Raw genomic sequence first — 22,630 nt, forward strand, 5'->3', positions numbered from 1 at the left:
GATAATAAAACCTGGTATATCCAAAAAAACAAAACCAGAGAGAGAGAGAGAGAGAGAGAGAGAGAGAGAGAGAGAGAGAGAGAAGATTACAGAACCTGGCATGGGAGATGTATCTATTGATTCAAGAGTACCGAGTGTTTGATGGATTAATGTATTGTTATGTTTTGAATTTTTGTTATAATGTTCAATATTTTAACGCAAGTTAGACCTCTTAGTTGTTACATGTCGTATTCTCTCAAGGATAAAAGAGATTACTACGTGCCATGAGTAGCCCCTGCAGGCAGGGTTCATGCTCATGAGGCATTCTAGTATAATACAAAAGTATGATCAACAGTATGATTGGAATGCTACTTTCGGTTGGATCTGAGTTAGGGAAGTTTGCAGTCTACTTGAGATTTTGATTCAACTATTCAAGTTGAGAGTAAGATAACCGGCATGGATGGAGAAATTAGCGTTAGCTTCAAACTTTTTAGTCGTTCTCAAATCTAGAACTAGGACTTAAATTGTGATTTGAAGCATGAGATCTAAAAACTTGTGTCCAATAAAGGGCGTTGAGATTGAAAATGAACTACAGTGTCCGAGCAAGTTTGCTTTGATCCTTGGAAGGATAAAATAAAAATAAGCCTACAATTCTTTATATATATATATATATATATATATATATATATATATATATATATATATATATATATATATATATATATATATATTACTGAAGTGGATAATTTATACAGTTTTAATATGGATATATTCAGTAAGGTAAGAAAACAACAAATCTCGGAGTGCTCTAGGCAGCTCTTCTTCCCCAATTCATATCGTGCTTTCGGAATGACTAGTCATATACGAAGCCATCCAGTATGCGGCTCTATTTATCTCTCTGAAAATATATTTGGTTTGAAAGGCCACACCACCATTTAACATAGCCCGAATATCCTCTTTTTTTGTATTTAACTACAAATAAAAATTTTTAAGCTTGGTAATTTTAGAGGTTGTGGGGGTGTTGATAACTGTAATCATTCTGGAAATCAAGTGAAATAAAATCTGTCATTATTATAGCTAAATTAGGAAGAAGAGCATTCTTTTTCATTTTTTGTGATTTAATCTACCTTCAAAGCTCACGGTCGAGATCGAGAATGAAATGATAATAATGATAGCTCTTTTTTTTTTTTGCTAGTACAAAGGGGTAGGGGGGAGGAAGGGACAAGCTCACCCCCGCGTAGCAGCCCCCACTGGGCCTCCGCCCTGCCAGGAGAATGTTCGATGCGGGCAGAAATGGACCTTGTGGTTAGAATTGCTGCCCAGTACCACTAGGCTACCATCTTGGTGGTTTAGCTTTAAGGGCTCGTTTGGTTCGCAGGAAAAGAAGGGGGGAAAGTGTGGTCAACGGGAAAGTAATGAAATGCCTCTTGTTTGGTTGGAGTTTTCAAAGGAGAGAGATGGGAAAGTTGTATTCCCATGGGAATATGATTCCCACATTTCATGGGAAAGTCTTTTCCATGAGAAACATGAGAAAGTTACTTTCCCATGAGGTGGGAATCACTCCTTTTTTATTTTTTCCCAAAAAGACCCTTCAGCATTAAAGAAGCATTAAAGAGGCATTAAAGACCTAATTTTTATTAAGGGCATAATAGGAATTATACATAACTTTCCTAGGAAAGTGGATGGTCAACCAAACATAAGCACTTTGGAAATTTGTCACTTTCCCATGGTTAACCAAACATGCCAAAAGTACTTTCCTAGGTATCCTCTTCCTAGGAATCTGATTCCCAGGAATCATATTCCTAGGAGGAAAAATACTTCCCGCGAACAAAACGAGCCCTAAGATACAGCTCGGTAGCAACAACTATTAAACAAACCAAATCAAGATTAATGAAATGGTGGTGAAGCATTTGCAAGCAGAAATTGAATCATCCAAGGGGAAAAAAAAACAAAAACAAAAAAAAAAATCAGCATCCACAAAAACTAGAAAGTTTTAATGGTACTCCAATTAGCCCAATTCTTGTATCATAATTGCCTTCCCATGGCTACATAAACGCAAAGCAATCCTAGTATTATAATTGCCCTCCTTTGTAATCCTTTTTTCTTTGGGAGGGGTTTATCAAAGTAGAGCCGCTTCCAGACTTCCCCCGTCCTTCCTGGTCTGAGATCGAGCCGTTTTGACCCACCGGCCTCCTTCGGCGATCAGTCTCTCGCCCCTCGCCGACGATGTCGGGTCACTACCCGGGTGGGTCACCGACCCAACACTCCCTGGCCTTCCGCGTGATGCGGCTCTGCCGCCCGTCGTTCCAGGCGGAGGACGCCATCCTCCGCCTCGACCCCTCCGACCTCCTCGCCGGCGAGGACCTCTTCGACGACCCCCGCGTCTCTCCTCACCTCCTCGACCGCTTCTCCCCCGGCGGCGGCGGAGACTTCAGCTTCCGCAATCGGTTCCAGCTCCAGAACCCGATTGACGCCATGGCCCTCCCCGGCAACCTAATCCTCCCCCAGTCCTTCGGGTCTCTCTCTCGCTCTCTCTCTCTCTCTCGATCTATATGCCTTGATTCTTATATCCTTCTCTCTGTTTCTGTATTCATAGAGCTATATTCTTGGGGGAGACATTCTGTAGCTATATCAGCATCAACAACAGTTCCAACTTTGAAGCAAGGGATGTGGTCATCAAGGTGTGCTCTGCTTTCCTCTTCTACTTTCAGTTTGATCTGTTAGTTTCTTTGTACAAGATTGAGGGTAGTAATCAGGATGATGTAAGTGAAACCGCAATGTGAGATTACTAGCAGCCTCAAAGCATAAAACTTAAGTTCAAGATGCATGGAAAATCTTCTTCTTCTTCTTCTTCTAGGTTTCTGTATGATTAATGGTAGGCCAACAGGAATAAAAAGTTTTCTGAGGTTCTTGAAGGTTCTAGGCGCTATCTGTAACATAACAGATGATGGATTGTGGTAGTCTTCTAGTTTATAGAAGAAAGAAGGTCAAGCAAGAGTCTTCTGGGGTTTCTAGTGTTTGAAAGTAAGGGTAGATCTTGGTTTTTTTTTGCGTTAACAACATGGCCTCTAAAGGTTTCAAGGGATTGTATGATCCGAACCTAGCAGCAGGGTCCACAGGTTTCTGAGGTTCAAATGGATGGAAGGGAAGGGATCGAAGTTTTAGGGGCTTTTTAAGGTTGAAGATACATACTTTTAGAGTTCTTCTAGGATCTACAAGAGGTTATAGGAATAATAAATTCTAAATATATGATCAGTCTGAGAACAAAGTAGATTTATATAAGTTAAAATCAAAACCTCATTGAGGCAAACTAGTCCAATTTATCTCGGGATTTGTCCCTATTGTTGTTGTGGCTTTGAATACTTCAAATAGAAGCGCACATCAATAGTAGAAGGTGACAAGGAGAACAAAGAAAGATAAATAAGATAATATAAGGGAGAATATGGTGGAAAGGAATAAGAGAGGGAGAGAGACAAGAAAGATAAAGAAGAGAATAGAAGGGAGAATATGGTGGAACGGAATAAGAGAGGGAGAGAGACAGCCATTCTAGCCCTTTTCCTTTACTTTCTCTTCAAAACAAGTCTAAAGAACTAACTCTAACAGTTAGCAATAGCCCTCTTATATAGGTTAATGACCAGTCAAAAAATTACATGTTTGAGTCTAAGCAGGACTCTACAACTAAAACAGCAAAACCATGATAAGATGGTTGCAGTTATTATGGCGTGTACTATTTTCACTCATTCCTTGAATATATGTTTCTGGTTCAGTGTTTATAATATATCCTTCTAATGGAGTTTGTATAGTTCATCCTTCTAATGGTTTGATGAGTCGATTTGGTCATCGAAAATTTGCTGACAAAGAAACTTCATATTTTTAACAGTGTGTTCTATGTTCAGGCAGAAATGCAGACTGAAAAACAAAGGATACTGCTGTTGGATACATCCAAATCGCCCGTTGAGTCCATACGATCGGGGGGCAGATATGATTTTATAGTAGAACATGATGTCAAAGAATTGGGGCCTCACACGTAGGTTGCTTTTCAACATATATATGACAGATAGTTTTCTTGGTTTTATCTAATGGTCGCTGCAGCCTTCGTTATGTAAGTTGACTTGGTTGTGCTGCTATCCAACTTCTAGGCTTGTTTGCACTGCTTTGTACAATGATGGGGACAGTGAGCGCAAGTATCTTCCACAGTTTTTTAAATTCGTCGTTGCAAACCCACTTTCAGTTAGAACAAAGGTACCATCTTCTTGTTATGTGATAATGCTATGTTGAATTTCATGTGGAAGGGCATTATGCGATAGAGTATGACCATCTTTATTAAACATAGTTGAAATCCAAATCAATAAGCAATTTTTTTATGAAATCTTGAAGTGAAATGGTTTAATATGCTAAAATATTCATGTTCCAGTAGCGAGAGTTGTCTAACTTAGTAGATTGATCTGTTTATGCATTATCTGATGGCCTGTTTTTGTTCTCTTGTTCAGGTTCGCACTGTCAAGGTAGGTTTTTCCTGATTCCTGACTGGAATTGCTGATTGTAAGTTTATCCATTTTACTGGCATTAGTTAGTTGAAGTTTTGACATTTCCCACATTATATAATTTTCAGCATCAATTTATTGTTGTCAGATAACATGTGATTCGTGTTCAATTTCTAAAAGTTATATAAGACTAGCACTGAAGCAGTGAGGTCTTGGGATGCTGTTTATCTTTCTGTTATCTTGTTCTATCACAGAAACCTAGGTCAAAGATCTGAAATAGCCATATTTACGAGGAAGCCTTTTCCAGCTGTTGATATGTTATATGAAGGGAACTGTAGCATCCAAGTTCTGAACAATTTTTTTTTTCAGTAACAATGATTTCTTTCAGTATAGTATTTTTTTTGATAAACAATGTTTTAAGCTGATGTTATTAATAAAGATTTTCTTTATTAGTTTTTGTTTTCTGTTTAGAATCAGAGAGATTATAGACTCTTTTTCTTTCATGATATGGAGAAAATAAATATAAATGTCTTATGTAAAGTTGAACACTGTTTGATTAGATGGATGAAAGTATGTATATAAAAAGGTTTATATACCTACCATGATTCATGTATCAGAAACATGTAAGAGAGTAAGATGTTTTATTTTTTTTGTTCTGTTTCTTATTCTGTTTTTCATTTCATAGACTGGCAACCGTGGTCTCACTTGTAATCTGAACAACATTAAAGAAATGAGGTGGTGACATTGAGTTTCTCTATAGCTGATATTATATATTCTGACTTAATCAACATAGTAAAAACAGTCAATGTTGATACCTGGAGAGTGAGAACATATTCTAACAATCTAGATATCAAATAAGAAGATCAGTAAGCATAGGCATTAAAGATCAACTAGATAATCACTTGTCATGAGACTAGTCCAATTCTATAGTACCTATTGGATGCAAATACTCCAACAAACTATGAACTATAGGCTTTTCTCCAGAAAAGAGTTGAAGATAGTGCATAAAAGTGTCCTTCTAGAGCTTATATTTGAGAAACTCATAGAGCTGTTGAACAAGGAAGCTGTTGGTGTGCAACTCATTTTGAAGCTTGTGCTTGATATTGGTCACTTGATGAGTAAATGAGCCAATATGAGCTAGGTCCAGCTCACTTATATTTGGCTTGATATAACTCAAATAACAAGTAAGTGCTATATATATATTTCCACTTGCTAAATTTTCTATATCTTTAATATATATATATATATATATATATATATATATATATATATATATATATATATATATATATATATATATATATATATATATATATATTTGGAGAAAAGGTGAACCAAGACTTCAATCTAATGGTTTCAATATTTAATAAGCATGATCACTGTTTCACTCACATTAATGGGAGAAGGGTAGAAGGGCTCAAACGGATTCGATTATAACGACATCCATTCTTTAGCTCTAGGAAGACCTGATAGCAATGCTATCACTGGTATCTTCCACTCCCTATCTAATATTGTTGAAGGAAGAGAGAGAAATTGTGATATCTATCTATCTATTTAATATACTTATAGGAAGAGAGAGATCCTGGTATCTATCTAATATCCTAGTAGGAACAGAGAGAAATTCTGGTTGTTAGTTGAAGATGGAGGCACTCTTTGACTCAAAAACTGGTCCTAAGGCTTCTATGGCCTTATTCCCTTCACGGTAGAATCCCCCTTTTGCTCTCTTGTTCTCATCCTTAATGCTAGCTTTCTAGACCTGAAAAAAGGATGCACTTTTGATCCTAGGTGAGCCTAGCTGGAACTGGTTATTTCTTGCTTGTGCCTGGCTTGTTTATACCCCTGAACTAGTGAATAGCATAACCTAGACAAAAAATGGTGAAGAGCTCAAAACAGTTTCATGTTTCTTCTGTAAGATCTGGATCTTGTTAATTGATGGGGCACTGCATTCTTTCATGTGGAGTTTGATCATTGATGCATTGGCAGGTCATTCAGTTTATAAAAGCATCAACATTGTTTATATGTAATAAACTCTACTTATTCTTCATCCCTCCAAAGAACGTTTTTAGTCCTTGTTGTACTGAAAACTCCCAATAAGATTATTTTTCACAACTTAAGAAGAAAAAATTGTTTCTTGAGGCCAACAACTTGTGATCGTATCTAGATTTGTCCAGACTATAGAAGGGGAGCCATCACCTTTCCTTTGAAGCTGTGACAAAAAATGTTTACTAACTTAATTTGATAGAGTAGCAGTTCTTTGTTGTTTACCTGAATGAACCAATCTATTTATTTCTAATATTTTTATAAACTTTTTTTTACACTAACCAGGATATACCCATATTCCAAAATTTCCATGTTAATCATGATTAAGATCATGTTTAGATTGTCTATAATTATTACATGGCCTTTTCTTCTGCAATCAAAAAATTCCACTTATTATAGGACCACTAAGAGCTAGATCTTCCATTTCAGGAGAATACATTTTTGGAGGCATGCATAGAGAACCACACAAAGTCAAACCTTTATATGGATCAAGTTGATTTCGAACCTGCACAACATTGGACTGCAACGAGATTTGAAGCTGATGAACACACTTCAGAAATTCACTCTCAGACAAGGTGATTGGACACAAAATCATGATGTAGGAAAATATATAAGTTGGAAGTTCCTCCAATTGTAGTTAGTTAATGAATTGATCTTGGTTTCTTTCTATACTTGTTTATTCAAATGTTGTAGTTTCATTTTATCTAGCATTCTTTCATATTTGTTATGAAATTACTTGGACAGGGGAATACTTAGGTCACCTGTCCTCATCAGAGGGTCACCTGTCCTCATCAGAGCTGGGGGAGGAATTTACAATTATCTATATCAATTAAGGCCGCCATTGCAAGAGGCTGGGCATGCAAAGGCCGATGGAGGCAATATTCTTGGTAAACTTCAGATAACATGGCGTACAAATTTGGGTGAACCTGGACGCCTGCAGACCCAGCAAATTCATGGCACTGTTAGTACATTAGTCCCTGATTGCTGAACATGTTCATTTTGCATTTTCTGATTTTTATGATTGCACTGCATATTCTAAGTTTCTAACATTCTATGTCTTACCAGCAAATAATTAGTTGAACATCAGAACAACTAAGCTTCCGAAAGAATGTCACTTTGATTAGCTTAGATGACTCTCATTCTCATTTTGTTGCTGACCTCTATGCTGCTTCCTTAAGACTAGCTCATAAGCATGTGCAACATGTACGTATTTTTATTTTCATTGGTGGTGCATCTGCCTTCATAATGGGCAAGGAAATGGATATTTAATGTAGGTCCAGTTCCAATGGCCACTAATGAATTCAAAAAGCTAAAACTACATCAGATTAGGTTTGTTATGGATTGTAAGGTTTTATCTTATTTTGTGACCTTGTTGGAACTTAAGCAAGTTTTGAATGCCACGGATCGAACCTGTATTGACCTACGGGGGTATGGAAGGCACCATATTAATGTTCAAAGGTATTGATGGATACTCATACATACCCCCAAGCACCCTTGGAGTGGCATTTTTTGGCCTCCAATTTCTGATTTTGGATTTCTTTTATATTGTTTTCTTGTTTTAGCGCGCTGATTTCACAAGAAAGCAAGTGGGACTATTGAGTTACCCTAGTCATGGTTTTTTGCATGCTTAATTAGAAAATGTGTATTTATGGCATAAATCATAACGTGGAATCTAGAACACATGCAAAACATATAGATGTTAAGATTGTTATTTCAAAAGCGATTTGGTTATTAAAAATGATAGATCCAATATACAAAGAGTGTACTGATAGCTGCAAATTACAAGTAGCGGATCAATATACATTAGAGAAGTCTCAAAGTAGCACCGATCATTTGACTAGCGAAAAAAAAGAAACAGTGTAATTTACAAATAATCAATGGTAAATGATAAGTATTTTTTGTCCTATTATTGATTTGAATACAATTGTTAAAGGTATACTTTATTGATCATAAAATTCTTCCAGTTGTTCTACTATAATCAATTTACGATAATAACTGGGGTCTCAATTATCTGACTTCACTTTATTTAAACTGCCAAGGTCAACAAGTTTTTAAAACAATAGAATCTGATAACTAACTTTTGTTTGACTAACAAGAGTATAGAAATTGTACTTTATATATTATGCTTTTTAATCAAAGGAGATTTTACATGTATTGTGCTTTAGTCAATAATTCGCAGCATTTATCTTGTTTTAATGTCTGAGTAAACCCCTTTGTTCTGAAATTATGGTTGCTGAGACTAACAAATCACTTGTTTAAGGGTTTTTATCTCTTGACATGTGCAAACTGATTCTTGGAATATGCAAAACTTATTGATTCTCGTTCTCTATGGTATTGAATTCTACCCTCTAGGTCTATCTCTCTTGCTCTTTCTCCCCCCTTCCTTTCTATCTCTTGGAGACCTGGATTGGTTCCAAGATTTTCTCCATTCAATTGTATGTCAGTTATTTAATTTCTAGATTTTTTTGTCCTTTGTTAACCCTCTGGAGCACTTGTATCTGTTACTACTATATCATTCAAGTAACAGAGATAATTTTGAATTGATTTTTAAATTTAGAATGGTGTGTCACAAATTGTGTATTTAAATGGATTGAAGCAAGGTCCGCCGTACCGGTACCGGTCGGCGTACCGGTGGCCGGCCGGACCGGTACGGTACCGGTCCGGTCCGACCGGTACGGTACCGGTCCGGTCCGGTACGTACCGGCTGGTACCGGTCCCGTACCGGCCGGTACGCGGTGGTTTCAAAAACCACAGCGCGCGGCGCTGTGGTTCTAAAAAAGAAAAAAAAAATCGTACCGGTGCGAACCGGCCGGTTCGCACTGGTACGAGGCCGGTACGGGCTCCGAACCGGCCGGTACGGGCCCGTACCGGCCGGTACGCACCCATACCGGCCGGTTCGGATAAAAAACCTGGAAATACCGGTTTTTTATCCGTTCCGGTACCGGTCCACGGCCGGACCGGTACGTACCGGCCGGTACGGGCCGGTACGGCATTCCATGGATTGAAGTCTGTTTCGAAGTCTTTATGATCAATTTTCTGATGGTTACATCATTCATTTCTCTTGTTTTTTTACCTTTAACTGATGGAAATTTGGAGAGTAAGGAATAGGGTAAAGCAGGCATCTCCAGTGGTACTCGGGTGTATTGCTTGGTTTGGGAGCAGTTTGGGGCTGACTTAGAGCAAACTAACCTCAGCCAGCACCCAAACCACTTGCCAGATCAGTTTAAGTGGTTAAGGTCTGATTCCTGCGGTTCCTGCCTACATTGACCTTCCCTGTACCATGAGGGGCTCTGTCTGATATGAGCAAGTGATCCATACCGAACCGAGCAATTCCTCAATCTTTGGTTCCAAGTTTGAACACATTGCAAAGATAATTTGGACCTTTTTTGGGTTATGAGCTAGTTTTTAGTTTTTTAACTTATTATATATTTACTTAACAAGATGCCGTAATATCTATATGCATTATTGGTTTATCTTAAATCTATAAGCTTTCAGGATGAAATATGAATTCAGCCCTTTAAGATTTTGGATCTAGCTTTCTTGTTTTCAATTTGAGGTTACATGCCGTTGATACAACAATGATAGTGACATAAGTTAGCACTTTATAGAATCAACTCTTTTTGTACCCCTTGCTATTTCTAATGTTTTTGTGACCATGTTTATAAAATGTTCGACCAGTAATGCATGAGCATCCATTCTAGATAAGCATGCTTGTGCTGAGAAGCATACATAGCATAATCATTGTAAAATGTATTAAACTGATCCCTCTGTTGTATCGTTGGTTGTTTTCATGTTGCCTTACAGGATTCTTGATTTCAATCTTGTGTTGATAATTCAGAACAACAGTTTAAGTAGTGGTAAAGCTGATAAGGATGCATTATTGGTACAGGAATATAACGTGTACTAGGAACTATATGAAAACATAACTATGTTAAAGATACTTCTACTAAATTGTGTTACTTGAATTCCAATTGCATTATCGGTGTCTCTAACTAAGACTATTCAAGCTAGAATTCTTATGCATCATGTAGTAAAAGATGTGTCCGCACATGCTTGTGGGTGTGCATGCATGTGCATGTATATGTTTGCATGCTTGCTCTTAGAGTGAAAAATTGAGAGTACGCGAATGATCTATTACCAAAGGAGACTTTCTCAATATCTAATTGACCAAAACATGAGTAAGTTAGAAACTCATTTTGCATGGAGTACATTTTTAAAAGGAAATTTGGACTTTAAAAAAGAGAGGAACATATGTAAATCCAAGGCCAATCAAATAGATGTATGCTTTAACATGTCCATTATGTGTAGTGTCCTTGAAAGCATCGCACTCATCTTTTAAGAGATGTTCATCATTTTAGTGTTTGTAACTTGTTGAAAAAAAACTTTTCTGTAGTCACCTAGTTTTCTTCTTGGCTATCATATCCTCTTATTTATAATATTTCTTTGTTAAGAATTAAGATGCTTGTACATAAATTGAAGAAAGCTCCTTTTGAACTTAACCAGCCTTAGTTGCACCAAACTACCATGAAGCTACTGGAATGAACTAGTTACAGCATGAAATGACCTAAACTTAGCTGTTTTAAGTTGTTCCTGCTTGTTCCTCTTGTAATTTAGATCATAGGCTTGATATCATATATCAGTGCAAACATGTTTATCCCCCGTTTACTCAATTCCTCCTCTGCTATTGCTTTGTAGGCCACATTTACTGTGCATGTATCAATTCTTTTGGAATGACTGCCTCATTTTATTGGTATGCTTTGATGATGTTTAAAGCACCAAGCTTCTCTGTTTCTTGGCAGCCCATTTCACACAAGGATATTGACGTGCAAGTTATTGAAGTTCCCTCTGTTATCATTCTGGAGAGACCCTTTCTGGTAAGTATTGATTTGGTAGGCTTTTAGATAAACTAGAACTTATATCTATTAAACTACTATGATTGTCCTTATCGACAGTTCTCTCCTTTTAAATCTATAATAGTACAGGTAAAATTTGATGAATTAAGGATTATCCATGGTAAATGGATGATATGAGTTGCTTAAACATGACTGCTGTCTGGTTAAAGCCAACTACTTGTGCTTTTTGGATATGTAAATGAGCATATATCTTTTGTGAAGGAAAACTGTCTTCAGTTAACTGGCCTTCCATGATGATACGAATTAATTTATTTAAATGGTGGTGGTGGTTCTCTTAATAATCTTTATAGCATGCTTTTCTTCCATATCTCAACAGATTATGGCTTCTCTAGTGAAAGATGGTTTTTCTTCATCCCACTACAGCAATTGATTACCACCTTTTTGCTCTACTTGCGGCTCTATGCTGAATCGAAATGTTTATCATCAGCTTCATCCAACATTGCAGCACATTTTCCTTGACCATCTAATCATAGATGGAACTGGTCTGAATCAAAATTTCTGCCTCAATAAAGGCCTTTTAATGCCAAAAGTTCTCTCCATATGTCTGCTTTCCTCAAGGCATACAGTTGTATGCTATTTCACATCCACCCTAATAGATTGAGATGATAAGGAAACTGGCAGTGTAACTAATAAAGCTTGTTATAGTCACATCGATACGCCAATTTTGTACCATTAGATAGATTTGCTCTGGCAGTTTGAAAATTCTTTTTTCATTTTAATTTTTCTTGTTTTGCCTTTACTATTGTTCAATAAACTGACTGCAATAATCTGTTTATTGAAGGTTCTGTCTTGCCATTTGGTTTCTAGATGGTCCCTGTTAGCTAATGCATACCCTCTTTTTATTTATGGTCTATGTGGCTGACAAGCTTTTAGAATGAGGACTGCCCTTTGAACATGTAAGCTGCCATGAATTGGAATCAGGAAAAACCTAATGAGCAAATTTTAGTTTAGTTAGTTCCCAAGGAACACTAAGTGTCAAAGATTTAATTAGTGATTGACGAACTGGTTCTCTGAATACTTTGTGGGCTTTTATTCACCTTGGGAACCTCAGCCCAATTATCTTGTAGACTATACTATTGTGCTGCAAGAATCCTAGGTTTGAGAAGGAAAAGAATTTATTCACCTTCTGCTGTTTGATTAGTAGAAAAGATCCTTGAACTAGTTTGTAGATCTTGTGGTCTTTTACTGCTCTGGATGGCATTATGTATTACTTCGATGTTTCATCAGGTGCATCTTTGTCTAACAAACCAGACAGATAGAACTATGGGCCCTTTTGAAATATGGGTATCTCGAGGCATTACCAGCGACGAGAAGGTTGTTATGATTAATGGAATTCAGAAGTTGGTAAGTATCTTTATTGACAATAGGTTTTATATGCTACTTTTATGTGATCATCATTGTATAAATAATCACATAAATGTAAATCATGATTCCTTCTGTAACATATGGAAATGGTTTATCCTCTTATCCTAGTTTTGCTCTTACCCTATGGAGTTGGTGAACTTTTTTTCTTCCTGTGCATTTGTGTTTCTTAATGAGATTTACTTGTTAAAAGTGTTATCAGAAAAAGAGATGTATTCAAGATTATATTGGCAGTGTGAATCCATTTTACAAATTAGTTTTGAATGCAATTGCAGAAATTAAAGCCTTCATTTATTGGATCATCTTGGTTGTGCAAATGGCACCTCTGATTGTCTGGGAAAATTTTGATATTCTGCCTTCATTTTGCAAATAATGTTCTTATCCTTCATGATCATAATGTGACAACATTTTGAATTCTTTTGTTCAACTTGAATTTTTTATCTTATGTATAAGTTAAAAATTGCTAGAAGAGTGGTAGCAAGATTTTTTTTTTTGTTTTTTTTTTTTTGGGGGGGGGGGGGGGGGGGGAGGAAAGGGAAAGAAATGTTGGCTAGCTTCGTAATTCTTTTTAGGATTTTGTGAGCTACAATGATAGACTCTACAAATTTTTAATCTCTTTGATGTCATTTTCTTTTTCGAAAAAGAACAATAAAGTTCATTCCTCTAAAGTTACATTATGCCTAAAGTCTAGAACTCCTCACTTATTTCAGAATCTTACATAAGAAGCTCCTGAAGGTTATAACTAGAATAGAGAAATCCTGAACATTGTTCTCTTTTGTTGGTGAGAATGGATCGAAGTGTTTTATGTGTTAAAAGTCCGAGAATGGTGCTGGACTTGTTAACGTTGGAAGGCTTGGTAATGGTGACAGAAGAAACCATAATATGCTCATTCAGATCAAATGAGTTTGGTGCTCGAGTCTGTAGTAAACGTGTTCAAGGAAATTAAGCAGTTAAATTATAGCACAGGGTACAAGGTGAAACCATTATTGGCCGGTGCAAGGTACTGTGTGTACAAACCAATGATAAAATTATTTGGAAAGTAATTTTGAGAAAATATGAGGAAAAATTGAGACCTAGTGTATAGTTTCAAGAATTTATAGAAGTTTGCATTAACAAAGGAAGGAGCCCTAGGTGGGATAATTACTGAAGAAGGGATGTATTACTCCTACTTTATATTGGTCAGAATAAGGCTTACTGGGTTTGATAATGATTAGAACATAAAATGCTAATCCAAGGTAGTATTCATTATTGGTTAGCAAAACAGAAAGTTTTGGCTCTGTCTTAACAAGGAATTCGGCTCCTTGGCTACATTGCTCCCTTGTTTGAATTAATTATCAACAGTAATATCTATTATTTGGCTTAAAGAAATCCAAGAAAGTTAAAATGTTACTACTTACTAGGGAAATTTCCTTAAAATAAGGACATCATAGATTCATGCTAATAATGGAAGGTTAATTGTGTTTTCAATTATTTGTCAATAGTTACGAATAGTTAAAGCTACATGGGTCCACATAACTTATGACAGTGCTCATGAATAATGATGCTTCTTATTCCTGCACCATTTAGATCCAGAAATCATGGATCTTGTTTCAAAGTGGCAAAGCAATCTTTAATAGTAATTCTAATTAGTATGATAACCTTTTTTGCAAATGCTTATAAGGTACTCCCTTTGCCGACCCAATTAGTATGGGATCAAGGCTTAAGTTGATTTGAGTTGAGTTGAGTTATAAGGTACTCCCTCTCCTTACCAGCTTCTTATAATTGCTAACCCCTCACCCACATGCTCAAATCTGCTCCCACTTATACTTGTTTATTAAATCTTAAGCAAAGTACGCCATATCGGTACCGGTAGGCGTACCGATCACTTACCGAGCCGGTACAATTTCAGTTCGTATCGGTTTAAACCGGTATCGAACCGACACTTTTTCTGTGCGTGTGGACACTATGCACACCCCACATTAAATGCCACAGAGTGGCATTAAATATCCCGCGCGGGGCAGGGAACCGCGCACGGGCGCAGTTCTAGCTGGCAAGAGCAGTTCCCTGCATGGGGAACTGCGCGCGGGCGCGGTTCCCAGCGCGGGTGCGCGGCCTTGCGCGCGGGCCGATGCGAACAGTCTGGTTCACACTGGTACACAACAAAAATTGGTCGGTTCCGGCTCCTTCCACAACCAAACTATACCGGTTGGCGTCGATACCGGTACGGTACGTGCTGAACCGGCCGGTTCAGCAAACCATGCTCTTAAGTAATTCTAAGACCTAGGCTTGTATGGAAAACCAACTTTAAGTATTGTAGCATTTTACGCAAATGCTTATAAGGTGCTCCCATTGCCTACCAATTTCTTGTAACTTCTGTTCTCTTGCTCCCATGCTCAAATTTGCCTCTTCTTGCTTCCACACTCAAGTTTCACTTCCATCCCAGACTTTCCAGAGGTACTTTTGCTTTGCTAAAGAGGTGAGCAAAGGCAAGTAACTGTATCATGGATAGATGATGGTTCACTGCACATTGCATTTGTTGTACGTGTTATGAACTTCCCTTATGACAATAAAAACTTTGCTGAGAAAGCTGGTTATATAATGTTCGGTTGATAAATATTCCTTGTAACAACAACATTATTAGATTATAAGATATGCTGCGAATACGTGTTGGCAGGGATATTCTATCATGCATTCATACATGGTGGTTGCTTGATTGACAACCCTTATAGACTAGACTTGAATGATCTGTCATCAAAACCATATCCGTAAATTAACTTTGAGATTTATAAATTTGGGCATCACTCTTATGTTTCTTTCCTACATTAATATTATGGACTTAGAAGTGAATCTAAATGAATGTGAGACAAACATTGGGCTTTTGGATGGTCTCAAAACCATTATTTAGAAATTGTTGACCCTGTCCGACCTGTGTTGACCCTGTCTGATTCAGTTTTCTTCTACCCAGAACCCATTTCATCTTCATCCCCCGGTAATCATGCCTTAACCATTTTGATGCCAATGATCAATCTAGGGCCTAGTTTTGGAACACCACATCTCACTCCCTATCAAGGTTTGAAAAACTAGTTTCAATATATACCACTCAAAAACATATCATGAGAACCGTAAAATAGTGTGTGGGTTCTCAATTCAGGCAAATACCATTCAAAATCACAACCATGCCACTCGAACCAACCCCAAATTGAGAGATTTAGTGTAGATCGAGGTTGGTTTCCCCAATATTGACATAGGACAACCTAAAGGGTTTGACTCTTTAATCTGTCTTAATATCATGAAATGCAGAAATAATGAAGTAGAGGTAATAAAACTGAAAGTAAATGACTTTTAGTAACTTCCCACTCGAAGGTTCTATTGTGAAATGCAATGTCATGCTTTATGACTTAAAATAATGCTTTAGAAGATTTAAGCTGAGATCAGTCAGATTAATTAAGCAAATAAAACCGCTATGCTACTGATAGAAATCCAACACAGAAATGTTAATCAAGAAGGTTGCAACGAGATGAGGTTTATTCATCACCTAGTGGGCACCTTTAAGCTTATCAAATCCAATCAGCAGTGAAGCACACAAACCACTCTAATCGGCAACTTAGGAAGCTTGCAGCCATCCAGTAGGGGAGAACCGAGGGGTGGATATAGGATCTAGACAAAGCGGCAACCGGGAAGAGTTGCATCAGCCCTTGGATTTAGGGTTTATGCTTTGATAGTAGGAATAGATAGGAGTAAGAGAGAGGAGAGAGAGAACACCTGCACTCACTTTGGAGGGTCTCACACCTGACTTTGTATCACACAGTGGCAACTCATTGAAAGGAAATTCATTTTGTTCTTCAATGTTACATGAGATCCCCATGCGGCGGCTTGAGGGGGGGTGCGGTGGTGCTGGCAACCACTATATGACCTTAAAGTAGCTTATAATAAATATGCTCCTCCACTAAAAGTTAATTACAAGTCAACCTTACTTCAAGCCTCATAACAATTAATAGCCAAGTATGGTAACTTGTAGGAAAAATGATCTTAAAATACCATAAACATTACTTGGTACTCAAGCAAGTGCTAATATGAGATATCTTGCCGGTTGAGTAACTTTAAAATAAAATAAGTCTTGCTTGGCATTCAAGTGACCTAAGTAACCAAATAAAATGCAGGAAATGGAAAGAAAACAATAAAATAAGACAAAGGCCCCATAAGACCTAAGAACATAAATTTCAGTTTTCATTGTCCATGGAAACTCCTAGTCAGCTGCTTATAGATTCATTTCTCAATCCATAGATTTTGTTTTCAACTTGACATTGATAATAAGTTTTAAACTCATGTTTGTCTCTGTCACATATCAAGGTTGAACCAATGTCCAAACCCAACAGTGCTGCTTGGCACAGCTCAGTAGTGGGGAAAAGGCCTGTACTCCATTTGTACATGGTAACAAGCAAAGAGAAATCCTACCATCCTAGGATCATCCGATGCTAATTATCACAGGTTCAACCTTGGATTTACTTATTTTGGAGATAGAGTAACCATGTGTTTGTTTGAATTTCAGTCCAAGAAAATAAACAACAAATCAGCTTGTGAAGCAATAAACTTTAGGAATTTAATTCAGAATTAGGTTTAAATCAGTCATGTTAGATGTTGACTTCAAGACAATAGAGCAATCATACTAATCAAGGGATGCTCACCAATTGTATGAATAAGAAAAGTAGAGAATTGAAATCTTTACTATATTTCTACATAATTTTATATTTTATCTTTGTCTCCTTAAAAACCTTGATGCTTTTCCTAATTGCTCATTATGTTATAAATATGTACATCTAAATCTTTACTAAAGATGTTAAATGTATTTTTGATTTCAAGTTATGTGATTTTGTGTGGTAAATACGCATGGCATTGGCTTCAACACCTATAGAAGACCATCCTTTGGGCACTTAATCTATTGTCCCGTCTTATGTCTTGCAAAAAGATACAATTGAGCCAAGAAAACATGAATAAAGGTCAACCATATTTTGGAGACCAAAGAATCTTGCACTAGGGGTGTTTGGGTGCATTTTTACATACCCATCAATACCCTTATCAGCACAATCCTTGATATTTTACATGCCATACCCATGTTGGTCAATATGGGTTTGATCCTCAATATTTCAAACCTTGCTCCCTGTCATCCTCCTTAGTGTTGTCAACGCGGAAGCCATGGCAGTTAGTAGTAATGATAGCAGGTGGTTAGGGAGCAGAAGGCTGTGTAGATGATAGGTGAGTTGGTGGCTTAAGATGGGAAAGACGGAATGGGGAGGGGGATAGTGTGGGGTGATGAAGAGGAGGGAGGAAGGGAGAGAAGAAGAGGCTGAGGGTGTGAGGATGACCCTGCAGAGATTGGAGACGAACAAAGAGAAGGAACACCAAAACCGAAGATCAAATTTGTGGTCATTCCTGTCTTTTTTATTAACAAGTTAATATAGCCATGAACCATAACCAAAGTCGGCAGAAGCATCCCAAACCGAGTGATTCCGGCTGTTTTGAGCCGTACTAGCGGCTTACCGGTACGGTTCCGGCAACAAAAACGAAAACTGTTGTCGGAGGCGGAGAAGAAGGAAAGACAGGAAAATAGAGAACGAGCGGGGGAGGGAGGGAAGCCCTATTGCCGACTTCACTTAAAAAATTGCGATTTTTTTAGCGGCCGGACTTTTGTTTCGTTCAAAATAGAGAAACTAGCTGCAGCCTCGCCTCCCGCCCAGGCGCCAGCCTCCTCTCTCCTTCCCTCCCTCTCTCCCTCTCTCCCCCCTCTCTCTCTCTTTCTCCTCCCACGGTCTGCATCGCCCTCTCCTCTGTCGGTATAGACCCGACACGGCACGGCACGGGCTTGTACCAACTCATACCGCTGGAGAATCAGTACAGTGCACCATACCGGTTCCACCGACCCTGACCATAATCGGGATGCTCGATTCAAACGGTTGAACCATTTAGTGCATTCAGTTCAATGGTCCACAGCACATTTTTAAATATTTGGGGTTTTGGGCTGAACCAACCTATATTTGCCAATAGGCAATGAGTCAGATGGGTCATCCTGCCCAACATGGCATGATAGAAGACAGCTTGAGTTGAAGTAGATATAATGGCTCAACTCAACCTCCATCAAAATGCCATTTGGTTACTCTTTCTCAGACACATTGTTGATGTATCATGTGTTTATGTGAATTGCAATACCATGTATTGTTTCTCATGTGTTGCATCATATATTGTTCCCAAGCGGATTTTTTTAATGCCATTACTGCTAATAATCATACTTTGAACCCTGTCATGATAATTTTAGAGAAATCATGTGAGATCAACATGTGTAATATTAGGAAAAGTTTAGTTGGATCTTTTAGCCATGCGCAGCACACTTCACCCTTTTGGGTTCAAATTGCAAATCAATTGCTGTATCTTGCCAAAATCAGACAAAGCAAGTGGCTCTTGGTTGTCCTTGCAAGGGGAGTTCAATGATTCAGCTGTATCTTGAAATTGGTGTTTGGAGTGTTTTTTCTTTTGGTTAGTAAGGAACAATTTGAGACTTTCTCTATCTGGCTGATTTTAGTTGTAATTATTTACATGCTCATCCCTTCTATAACTTTATATTGACATGGTTATTTTTATTTGTTGCCCCTATACCAACATCTCCATGATGTCCAATCTAATGTATGCTCACTTCTAAATCTAAGAAGGTTTTATGATTTGTGACCAGTGCCGGATCAAGACTTCAACTTTATACATGAAAAGACTCCTCTTTTTATAGTTATGCAATTTTGTAAAACAAACTATTTGATTACTTATCATAGCTTGTAGATAGATTTATCAAGTTTCTTTTTTTTTTTTCTTAACGTGAAATTACCATTTTCAAATGTGAGAAGTTCCTCAGTTTGTGGCATTGCGTCCGTTACATTGTATTTGTTACATACTTGCATCATCCTCAATTTGTAGTCATTCAACACTAGTTGAGAGCATGCGCTAGGGGGGGATGTGACTCTACTTGCTTCATTAATGATGCAAGCTATCATTTAATATAAACTTTTATACTTCCTCAGTCTGTTATATGTTTATGTATGTTAGATAATACATATGATCTTGATTGATGAGGTCCACAATAGAGTTGTATGTAGATCTTGGAAGATAATGCCTTTGATCTGATCATTCTTTCCATTTATATCGTGTTTCCAAACAGTACTCCGCTCTTATCTTGTTTTCACATTCTAATAATCACCATGTTTACTCCACTTACAGGTTCTCCCACCAGTGGAGGCTTTCGGTTCTGCCAACTTCAGCCTGGTGAGAGAACTATCATCTATTATACAAAGTGTTTATCTGTAAGATAATAATTTTAGGAATCTTTAGCTTCCATGTGCATGACCTAATAGCAGGGGGCTTAAAAGGTGATTTCCTGGGAGTTGTGATGAAAGATGATAAAGGCTTGCAATAAATAAAAGAATAAATATTTGGCATCGGATAAACCCCCATTAAACGATAGAATTGGTGCATATAAATAGCCCAACTATGCACAATCACGGAAGTATAGGAATAGAAGGCATCACTTGTTTTTCTACAATTATTTGTGTTTTTGCTTATAATTCAGATGCCATGAGACCAAATGCTTATGTTGATGTCTTCTTGTATTCTATCACATTTTAAATAGGAATTAATGGATTGTACCAAAAAATTAAAAAGGGAACAATGGGGTGTTCACCTTTATCAAATTCCATTAGTCAATGTGTTTGACAATTATTCTATCTGAGGACTCCATTAGAATGCACATAACTACTTGTTGCCTCACACAGAGGGTTAATATTTTAGAAATCAATCTGGTGATAGCTTGGCATCGCACGAGGATGCAGGGGGGTGTCATATACCAGACACGTTATGAGGAAATTTACTTGATACTTTTTGATGCCTATACTGATAGATCACAATGATACCTTCCACTTGCTCAGGTAATTTTTAATTTTGGGCATTTCATCACGCATGATGCAACCAAACCTCTCTCTTCCTCAGCTGTTGGCCAAATTTCTTCTTCTTTAGTATACGGACTATTCCTGCTTTTTACACCTAGTGTGTTTTTTGTCATTTCATTTTTTATCAACAATTAGTTAAACTTTTGGTTCTTTTAATCCATTATGTTGTTCCATATGCAAATAAAGAAGCACACATACATCTGTAAATGGTGAGTTTTTTAAATGCTTATGCAGAATCTGATTGCTACTAGGCTGGGGGTTCAGAAAATCTCAGGAATTACAGTATTTGATGTTCGTCAAAAGAAATTGTATGACCCATTACCAGAGATGGAGGTCAGTGCTTTTCAGTTCTTCAGAAGTTGGCTTTGCTTCCACATTAAACTAGAGTCACCTGCATTTTGGATGTATAAACTATAATCAAATTTATAATGTTATAAATTGCAACATTGAGTTTGCTCCAAATTTTCTTACAATGTCACTGTTCATATATGCAGATTTTTGTTGATACAGACTGAGTTGTGTGACCTGCTGCTGGGGGCACTATAATAGAATTCACCATGCCAGCTTCAGGCCTGTAGTTCTTTTGCGCCATGTAATTGGCCTGTTATTTTCAACCACATTGTTATGTTGAAACTTCTTTAAGTGTACATACAGCTACACTAATTATTTATTCATGAGTTGATGTAAACCTTATGAGTCTGGTTTTCTACCCAGGAACTGATTGCCAGGATTTATCGTGGTGTTCTGTACTCCATATCTTAATTGGAAATCCGATTATTTATATGTTCTTCAGGTTAGGTTGCAAGTAAATTAAGACCATAACTTATAACCTAGATGGTTATGTACTTTATAGGAATGGTTGATGTGGTTTCATTCAAACCATCTTGATTTTGGAGCATATGTTGGTTTCTTCCATTGGATAGGGTGAGCGAGTCCGCCAATTTGGCGTTATTCACTCATTTCTTGACTGCAAGTGTTGTCATTGGTTTGCTGTATCGTGCAAAGTGAAAAGACATCAACTTTCCAGCAAAAAAAAAAAAAAGGACATCAACTTGTTAGAACTGAAGCCATTTGACTTTATTATATAACCAGTGCACTGCAGTGAGCTGAAGCTGGGACTGTATTGATTAATTCAGGTAACTGTTCAATCTCATTCGAAGCATTTTGCACCTGTTAAGCCAATCAGAAGAATCCGACATCTTAAATCGAGCCACTCGGCCGCATCTAAACTAACCTCTGTCAAACATCATCGCTTCACGTTTATGAATCGGTCAAGTCTTTCTGTTCGACTGCTACGAAAACCCCAGGCTCATTTTAAACAATCTTGACAAGTTCGAGTGCACCCGGGCTCCCTCTCTTCCCTTTGGATGGTCTGGCGAAGCAAGCAAGTTAAAAGCCAAGATGAGTTATAAATGGGATTCACTTGTAACTATTCTCTGCTGGCTTCATTTGGTCGGAACAGAAGACACGGCCAATTAATATCTCGTATCTTCATCCACTCATGCAAGGAATGGAGCTCAATCAATGCAGGCAAACGAGCAGTCCCTCTCCCTCGTACTGAACTTCATCTCCTGATGTCTTCGTTACTTCCTCCTCTTTTATCACCTCCCCTCCTCTCTCAACTTTAAACTTTTTTCATTATCTTAATAAACCCAGGTGGTTTCACACCTCCCTTACATTCACAGAAAAAAAAAAGGATATCACATTCTCTGAATTGAACAATCAGCCAAAATAAAACCTTGTCCATGGTCATTCAGTCTTCCAAATATCAATCATCAGTCACCAGCATTGCTTCAAATTTCCCCTCTATAGCAGGTGAGAATAGAGAATTTAAGGAATTATATATATATAAAAAAGAGAAGACAACTCATTTCTCAAATATTGCTGACAT

At 37.6% G+C, this 22,630-nt stretch overlaps 1 protein-coding gene across 2 annotated transcripts; it reads left to right on the forward strand.

Moving 5' to 3' along the window:
* The first annotated feature begins 2,049 nt into the window (after positions 1–2,049).
* On the forward strand, positions 2,050–21,531 carry LOC103719184 (trafficking protein particle complex subunit 13). 2 transcript variants are annotated; one of them, XM_008808301.4, is made up of 12 exons: positions 2,053–2,495; positions 2,576–2,660; positions 3,876–4,006; positions 4,119–4,221; positions 4,470–4,484; positions 6,933–7,078; positions 7,248–7,464; positions 11,303–11,377; positions 12,644–12,760; positions 20,015–20,059; positions 20,974–21,072; positions 21,234–21,531. In XM_008808301.4, exons 1-12 carry the CDS (start codon positions 2,206–2,208, stop codon positions 21,252–21,254), a joined length of 1,344 nt encoding a protein of 447 aa, XP_008806523.1. In that variant the 5' UTR covers positions 2,053–2,205; the 3' UTR covers positions 21,255–21,531. The 2 variants fall into 2 exon arrangements, with proteins under 2 accessions (XP_038979664.1, XP_008806523.1); XM_039123736.1 differs by lacking the exon at positions 20,015–20,059 and having other exon boundaries at positions 2,050–2,495.
* Positions 21,532–22,630: the final 1,099 nt, after the last annotated feature.

This window comes from Phoenix dactylifera, chromosome 2, assembly GCF_009389715.1.
Source record: "Phoenix dactylifera cultivar Barhee BC4 chromosome 2, palm_55x_up_171113_PBpolish2nd_filt_p, whole genome shotgun sequence".
In the NCBI taxonomy this organism is placed as follows: domain Eukaryota; kingdom Viridiplantae; phylum Streptophyta; class Magnoliopsida; order Arecales; family Arecaceae; genus Phoenix; species Phoenix dactylifera.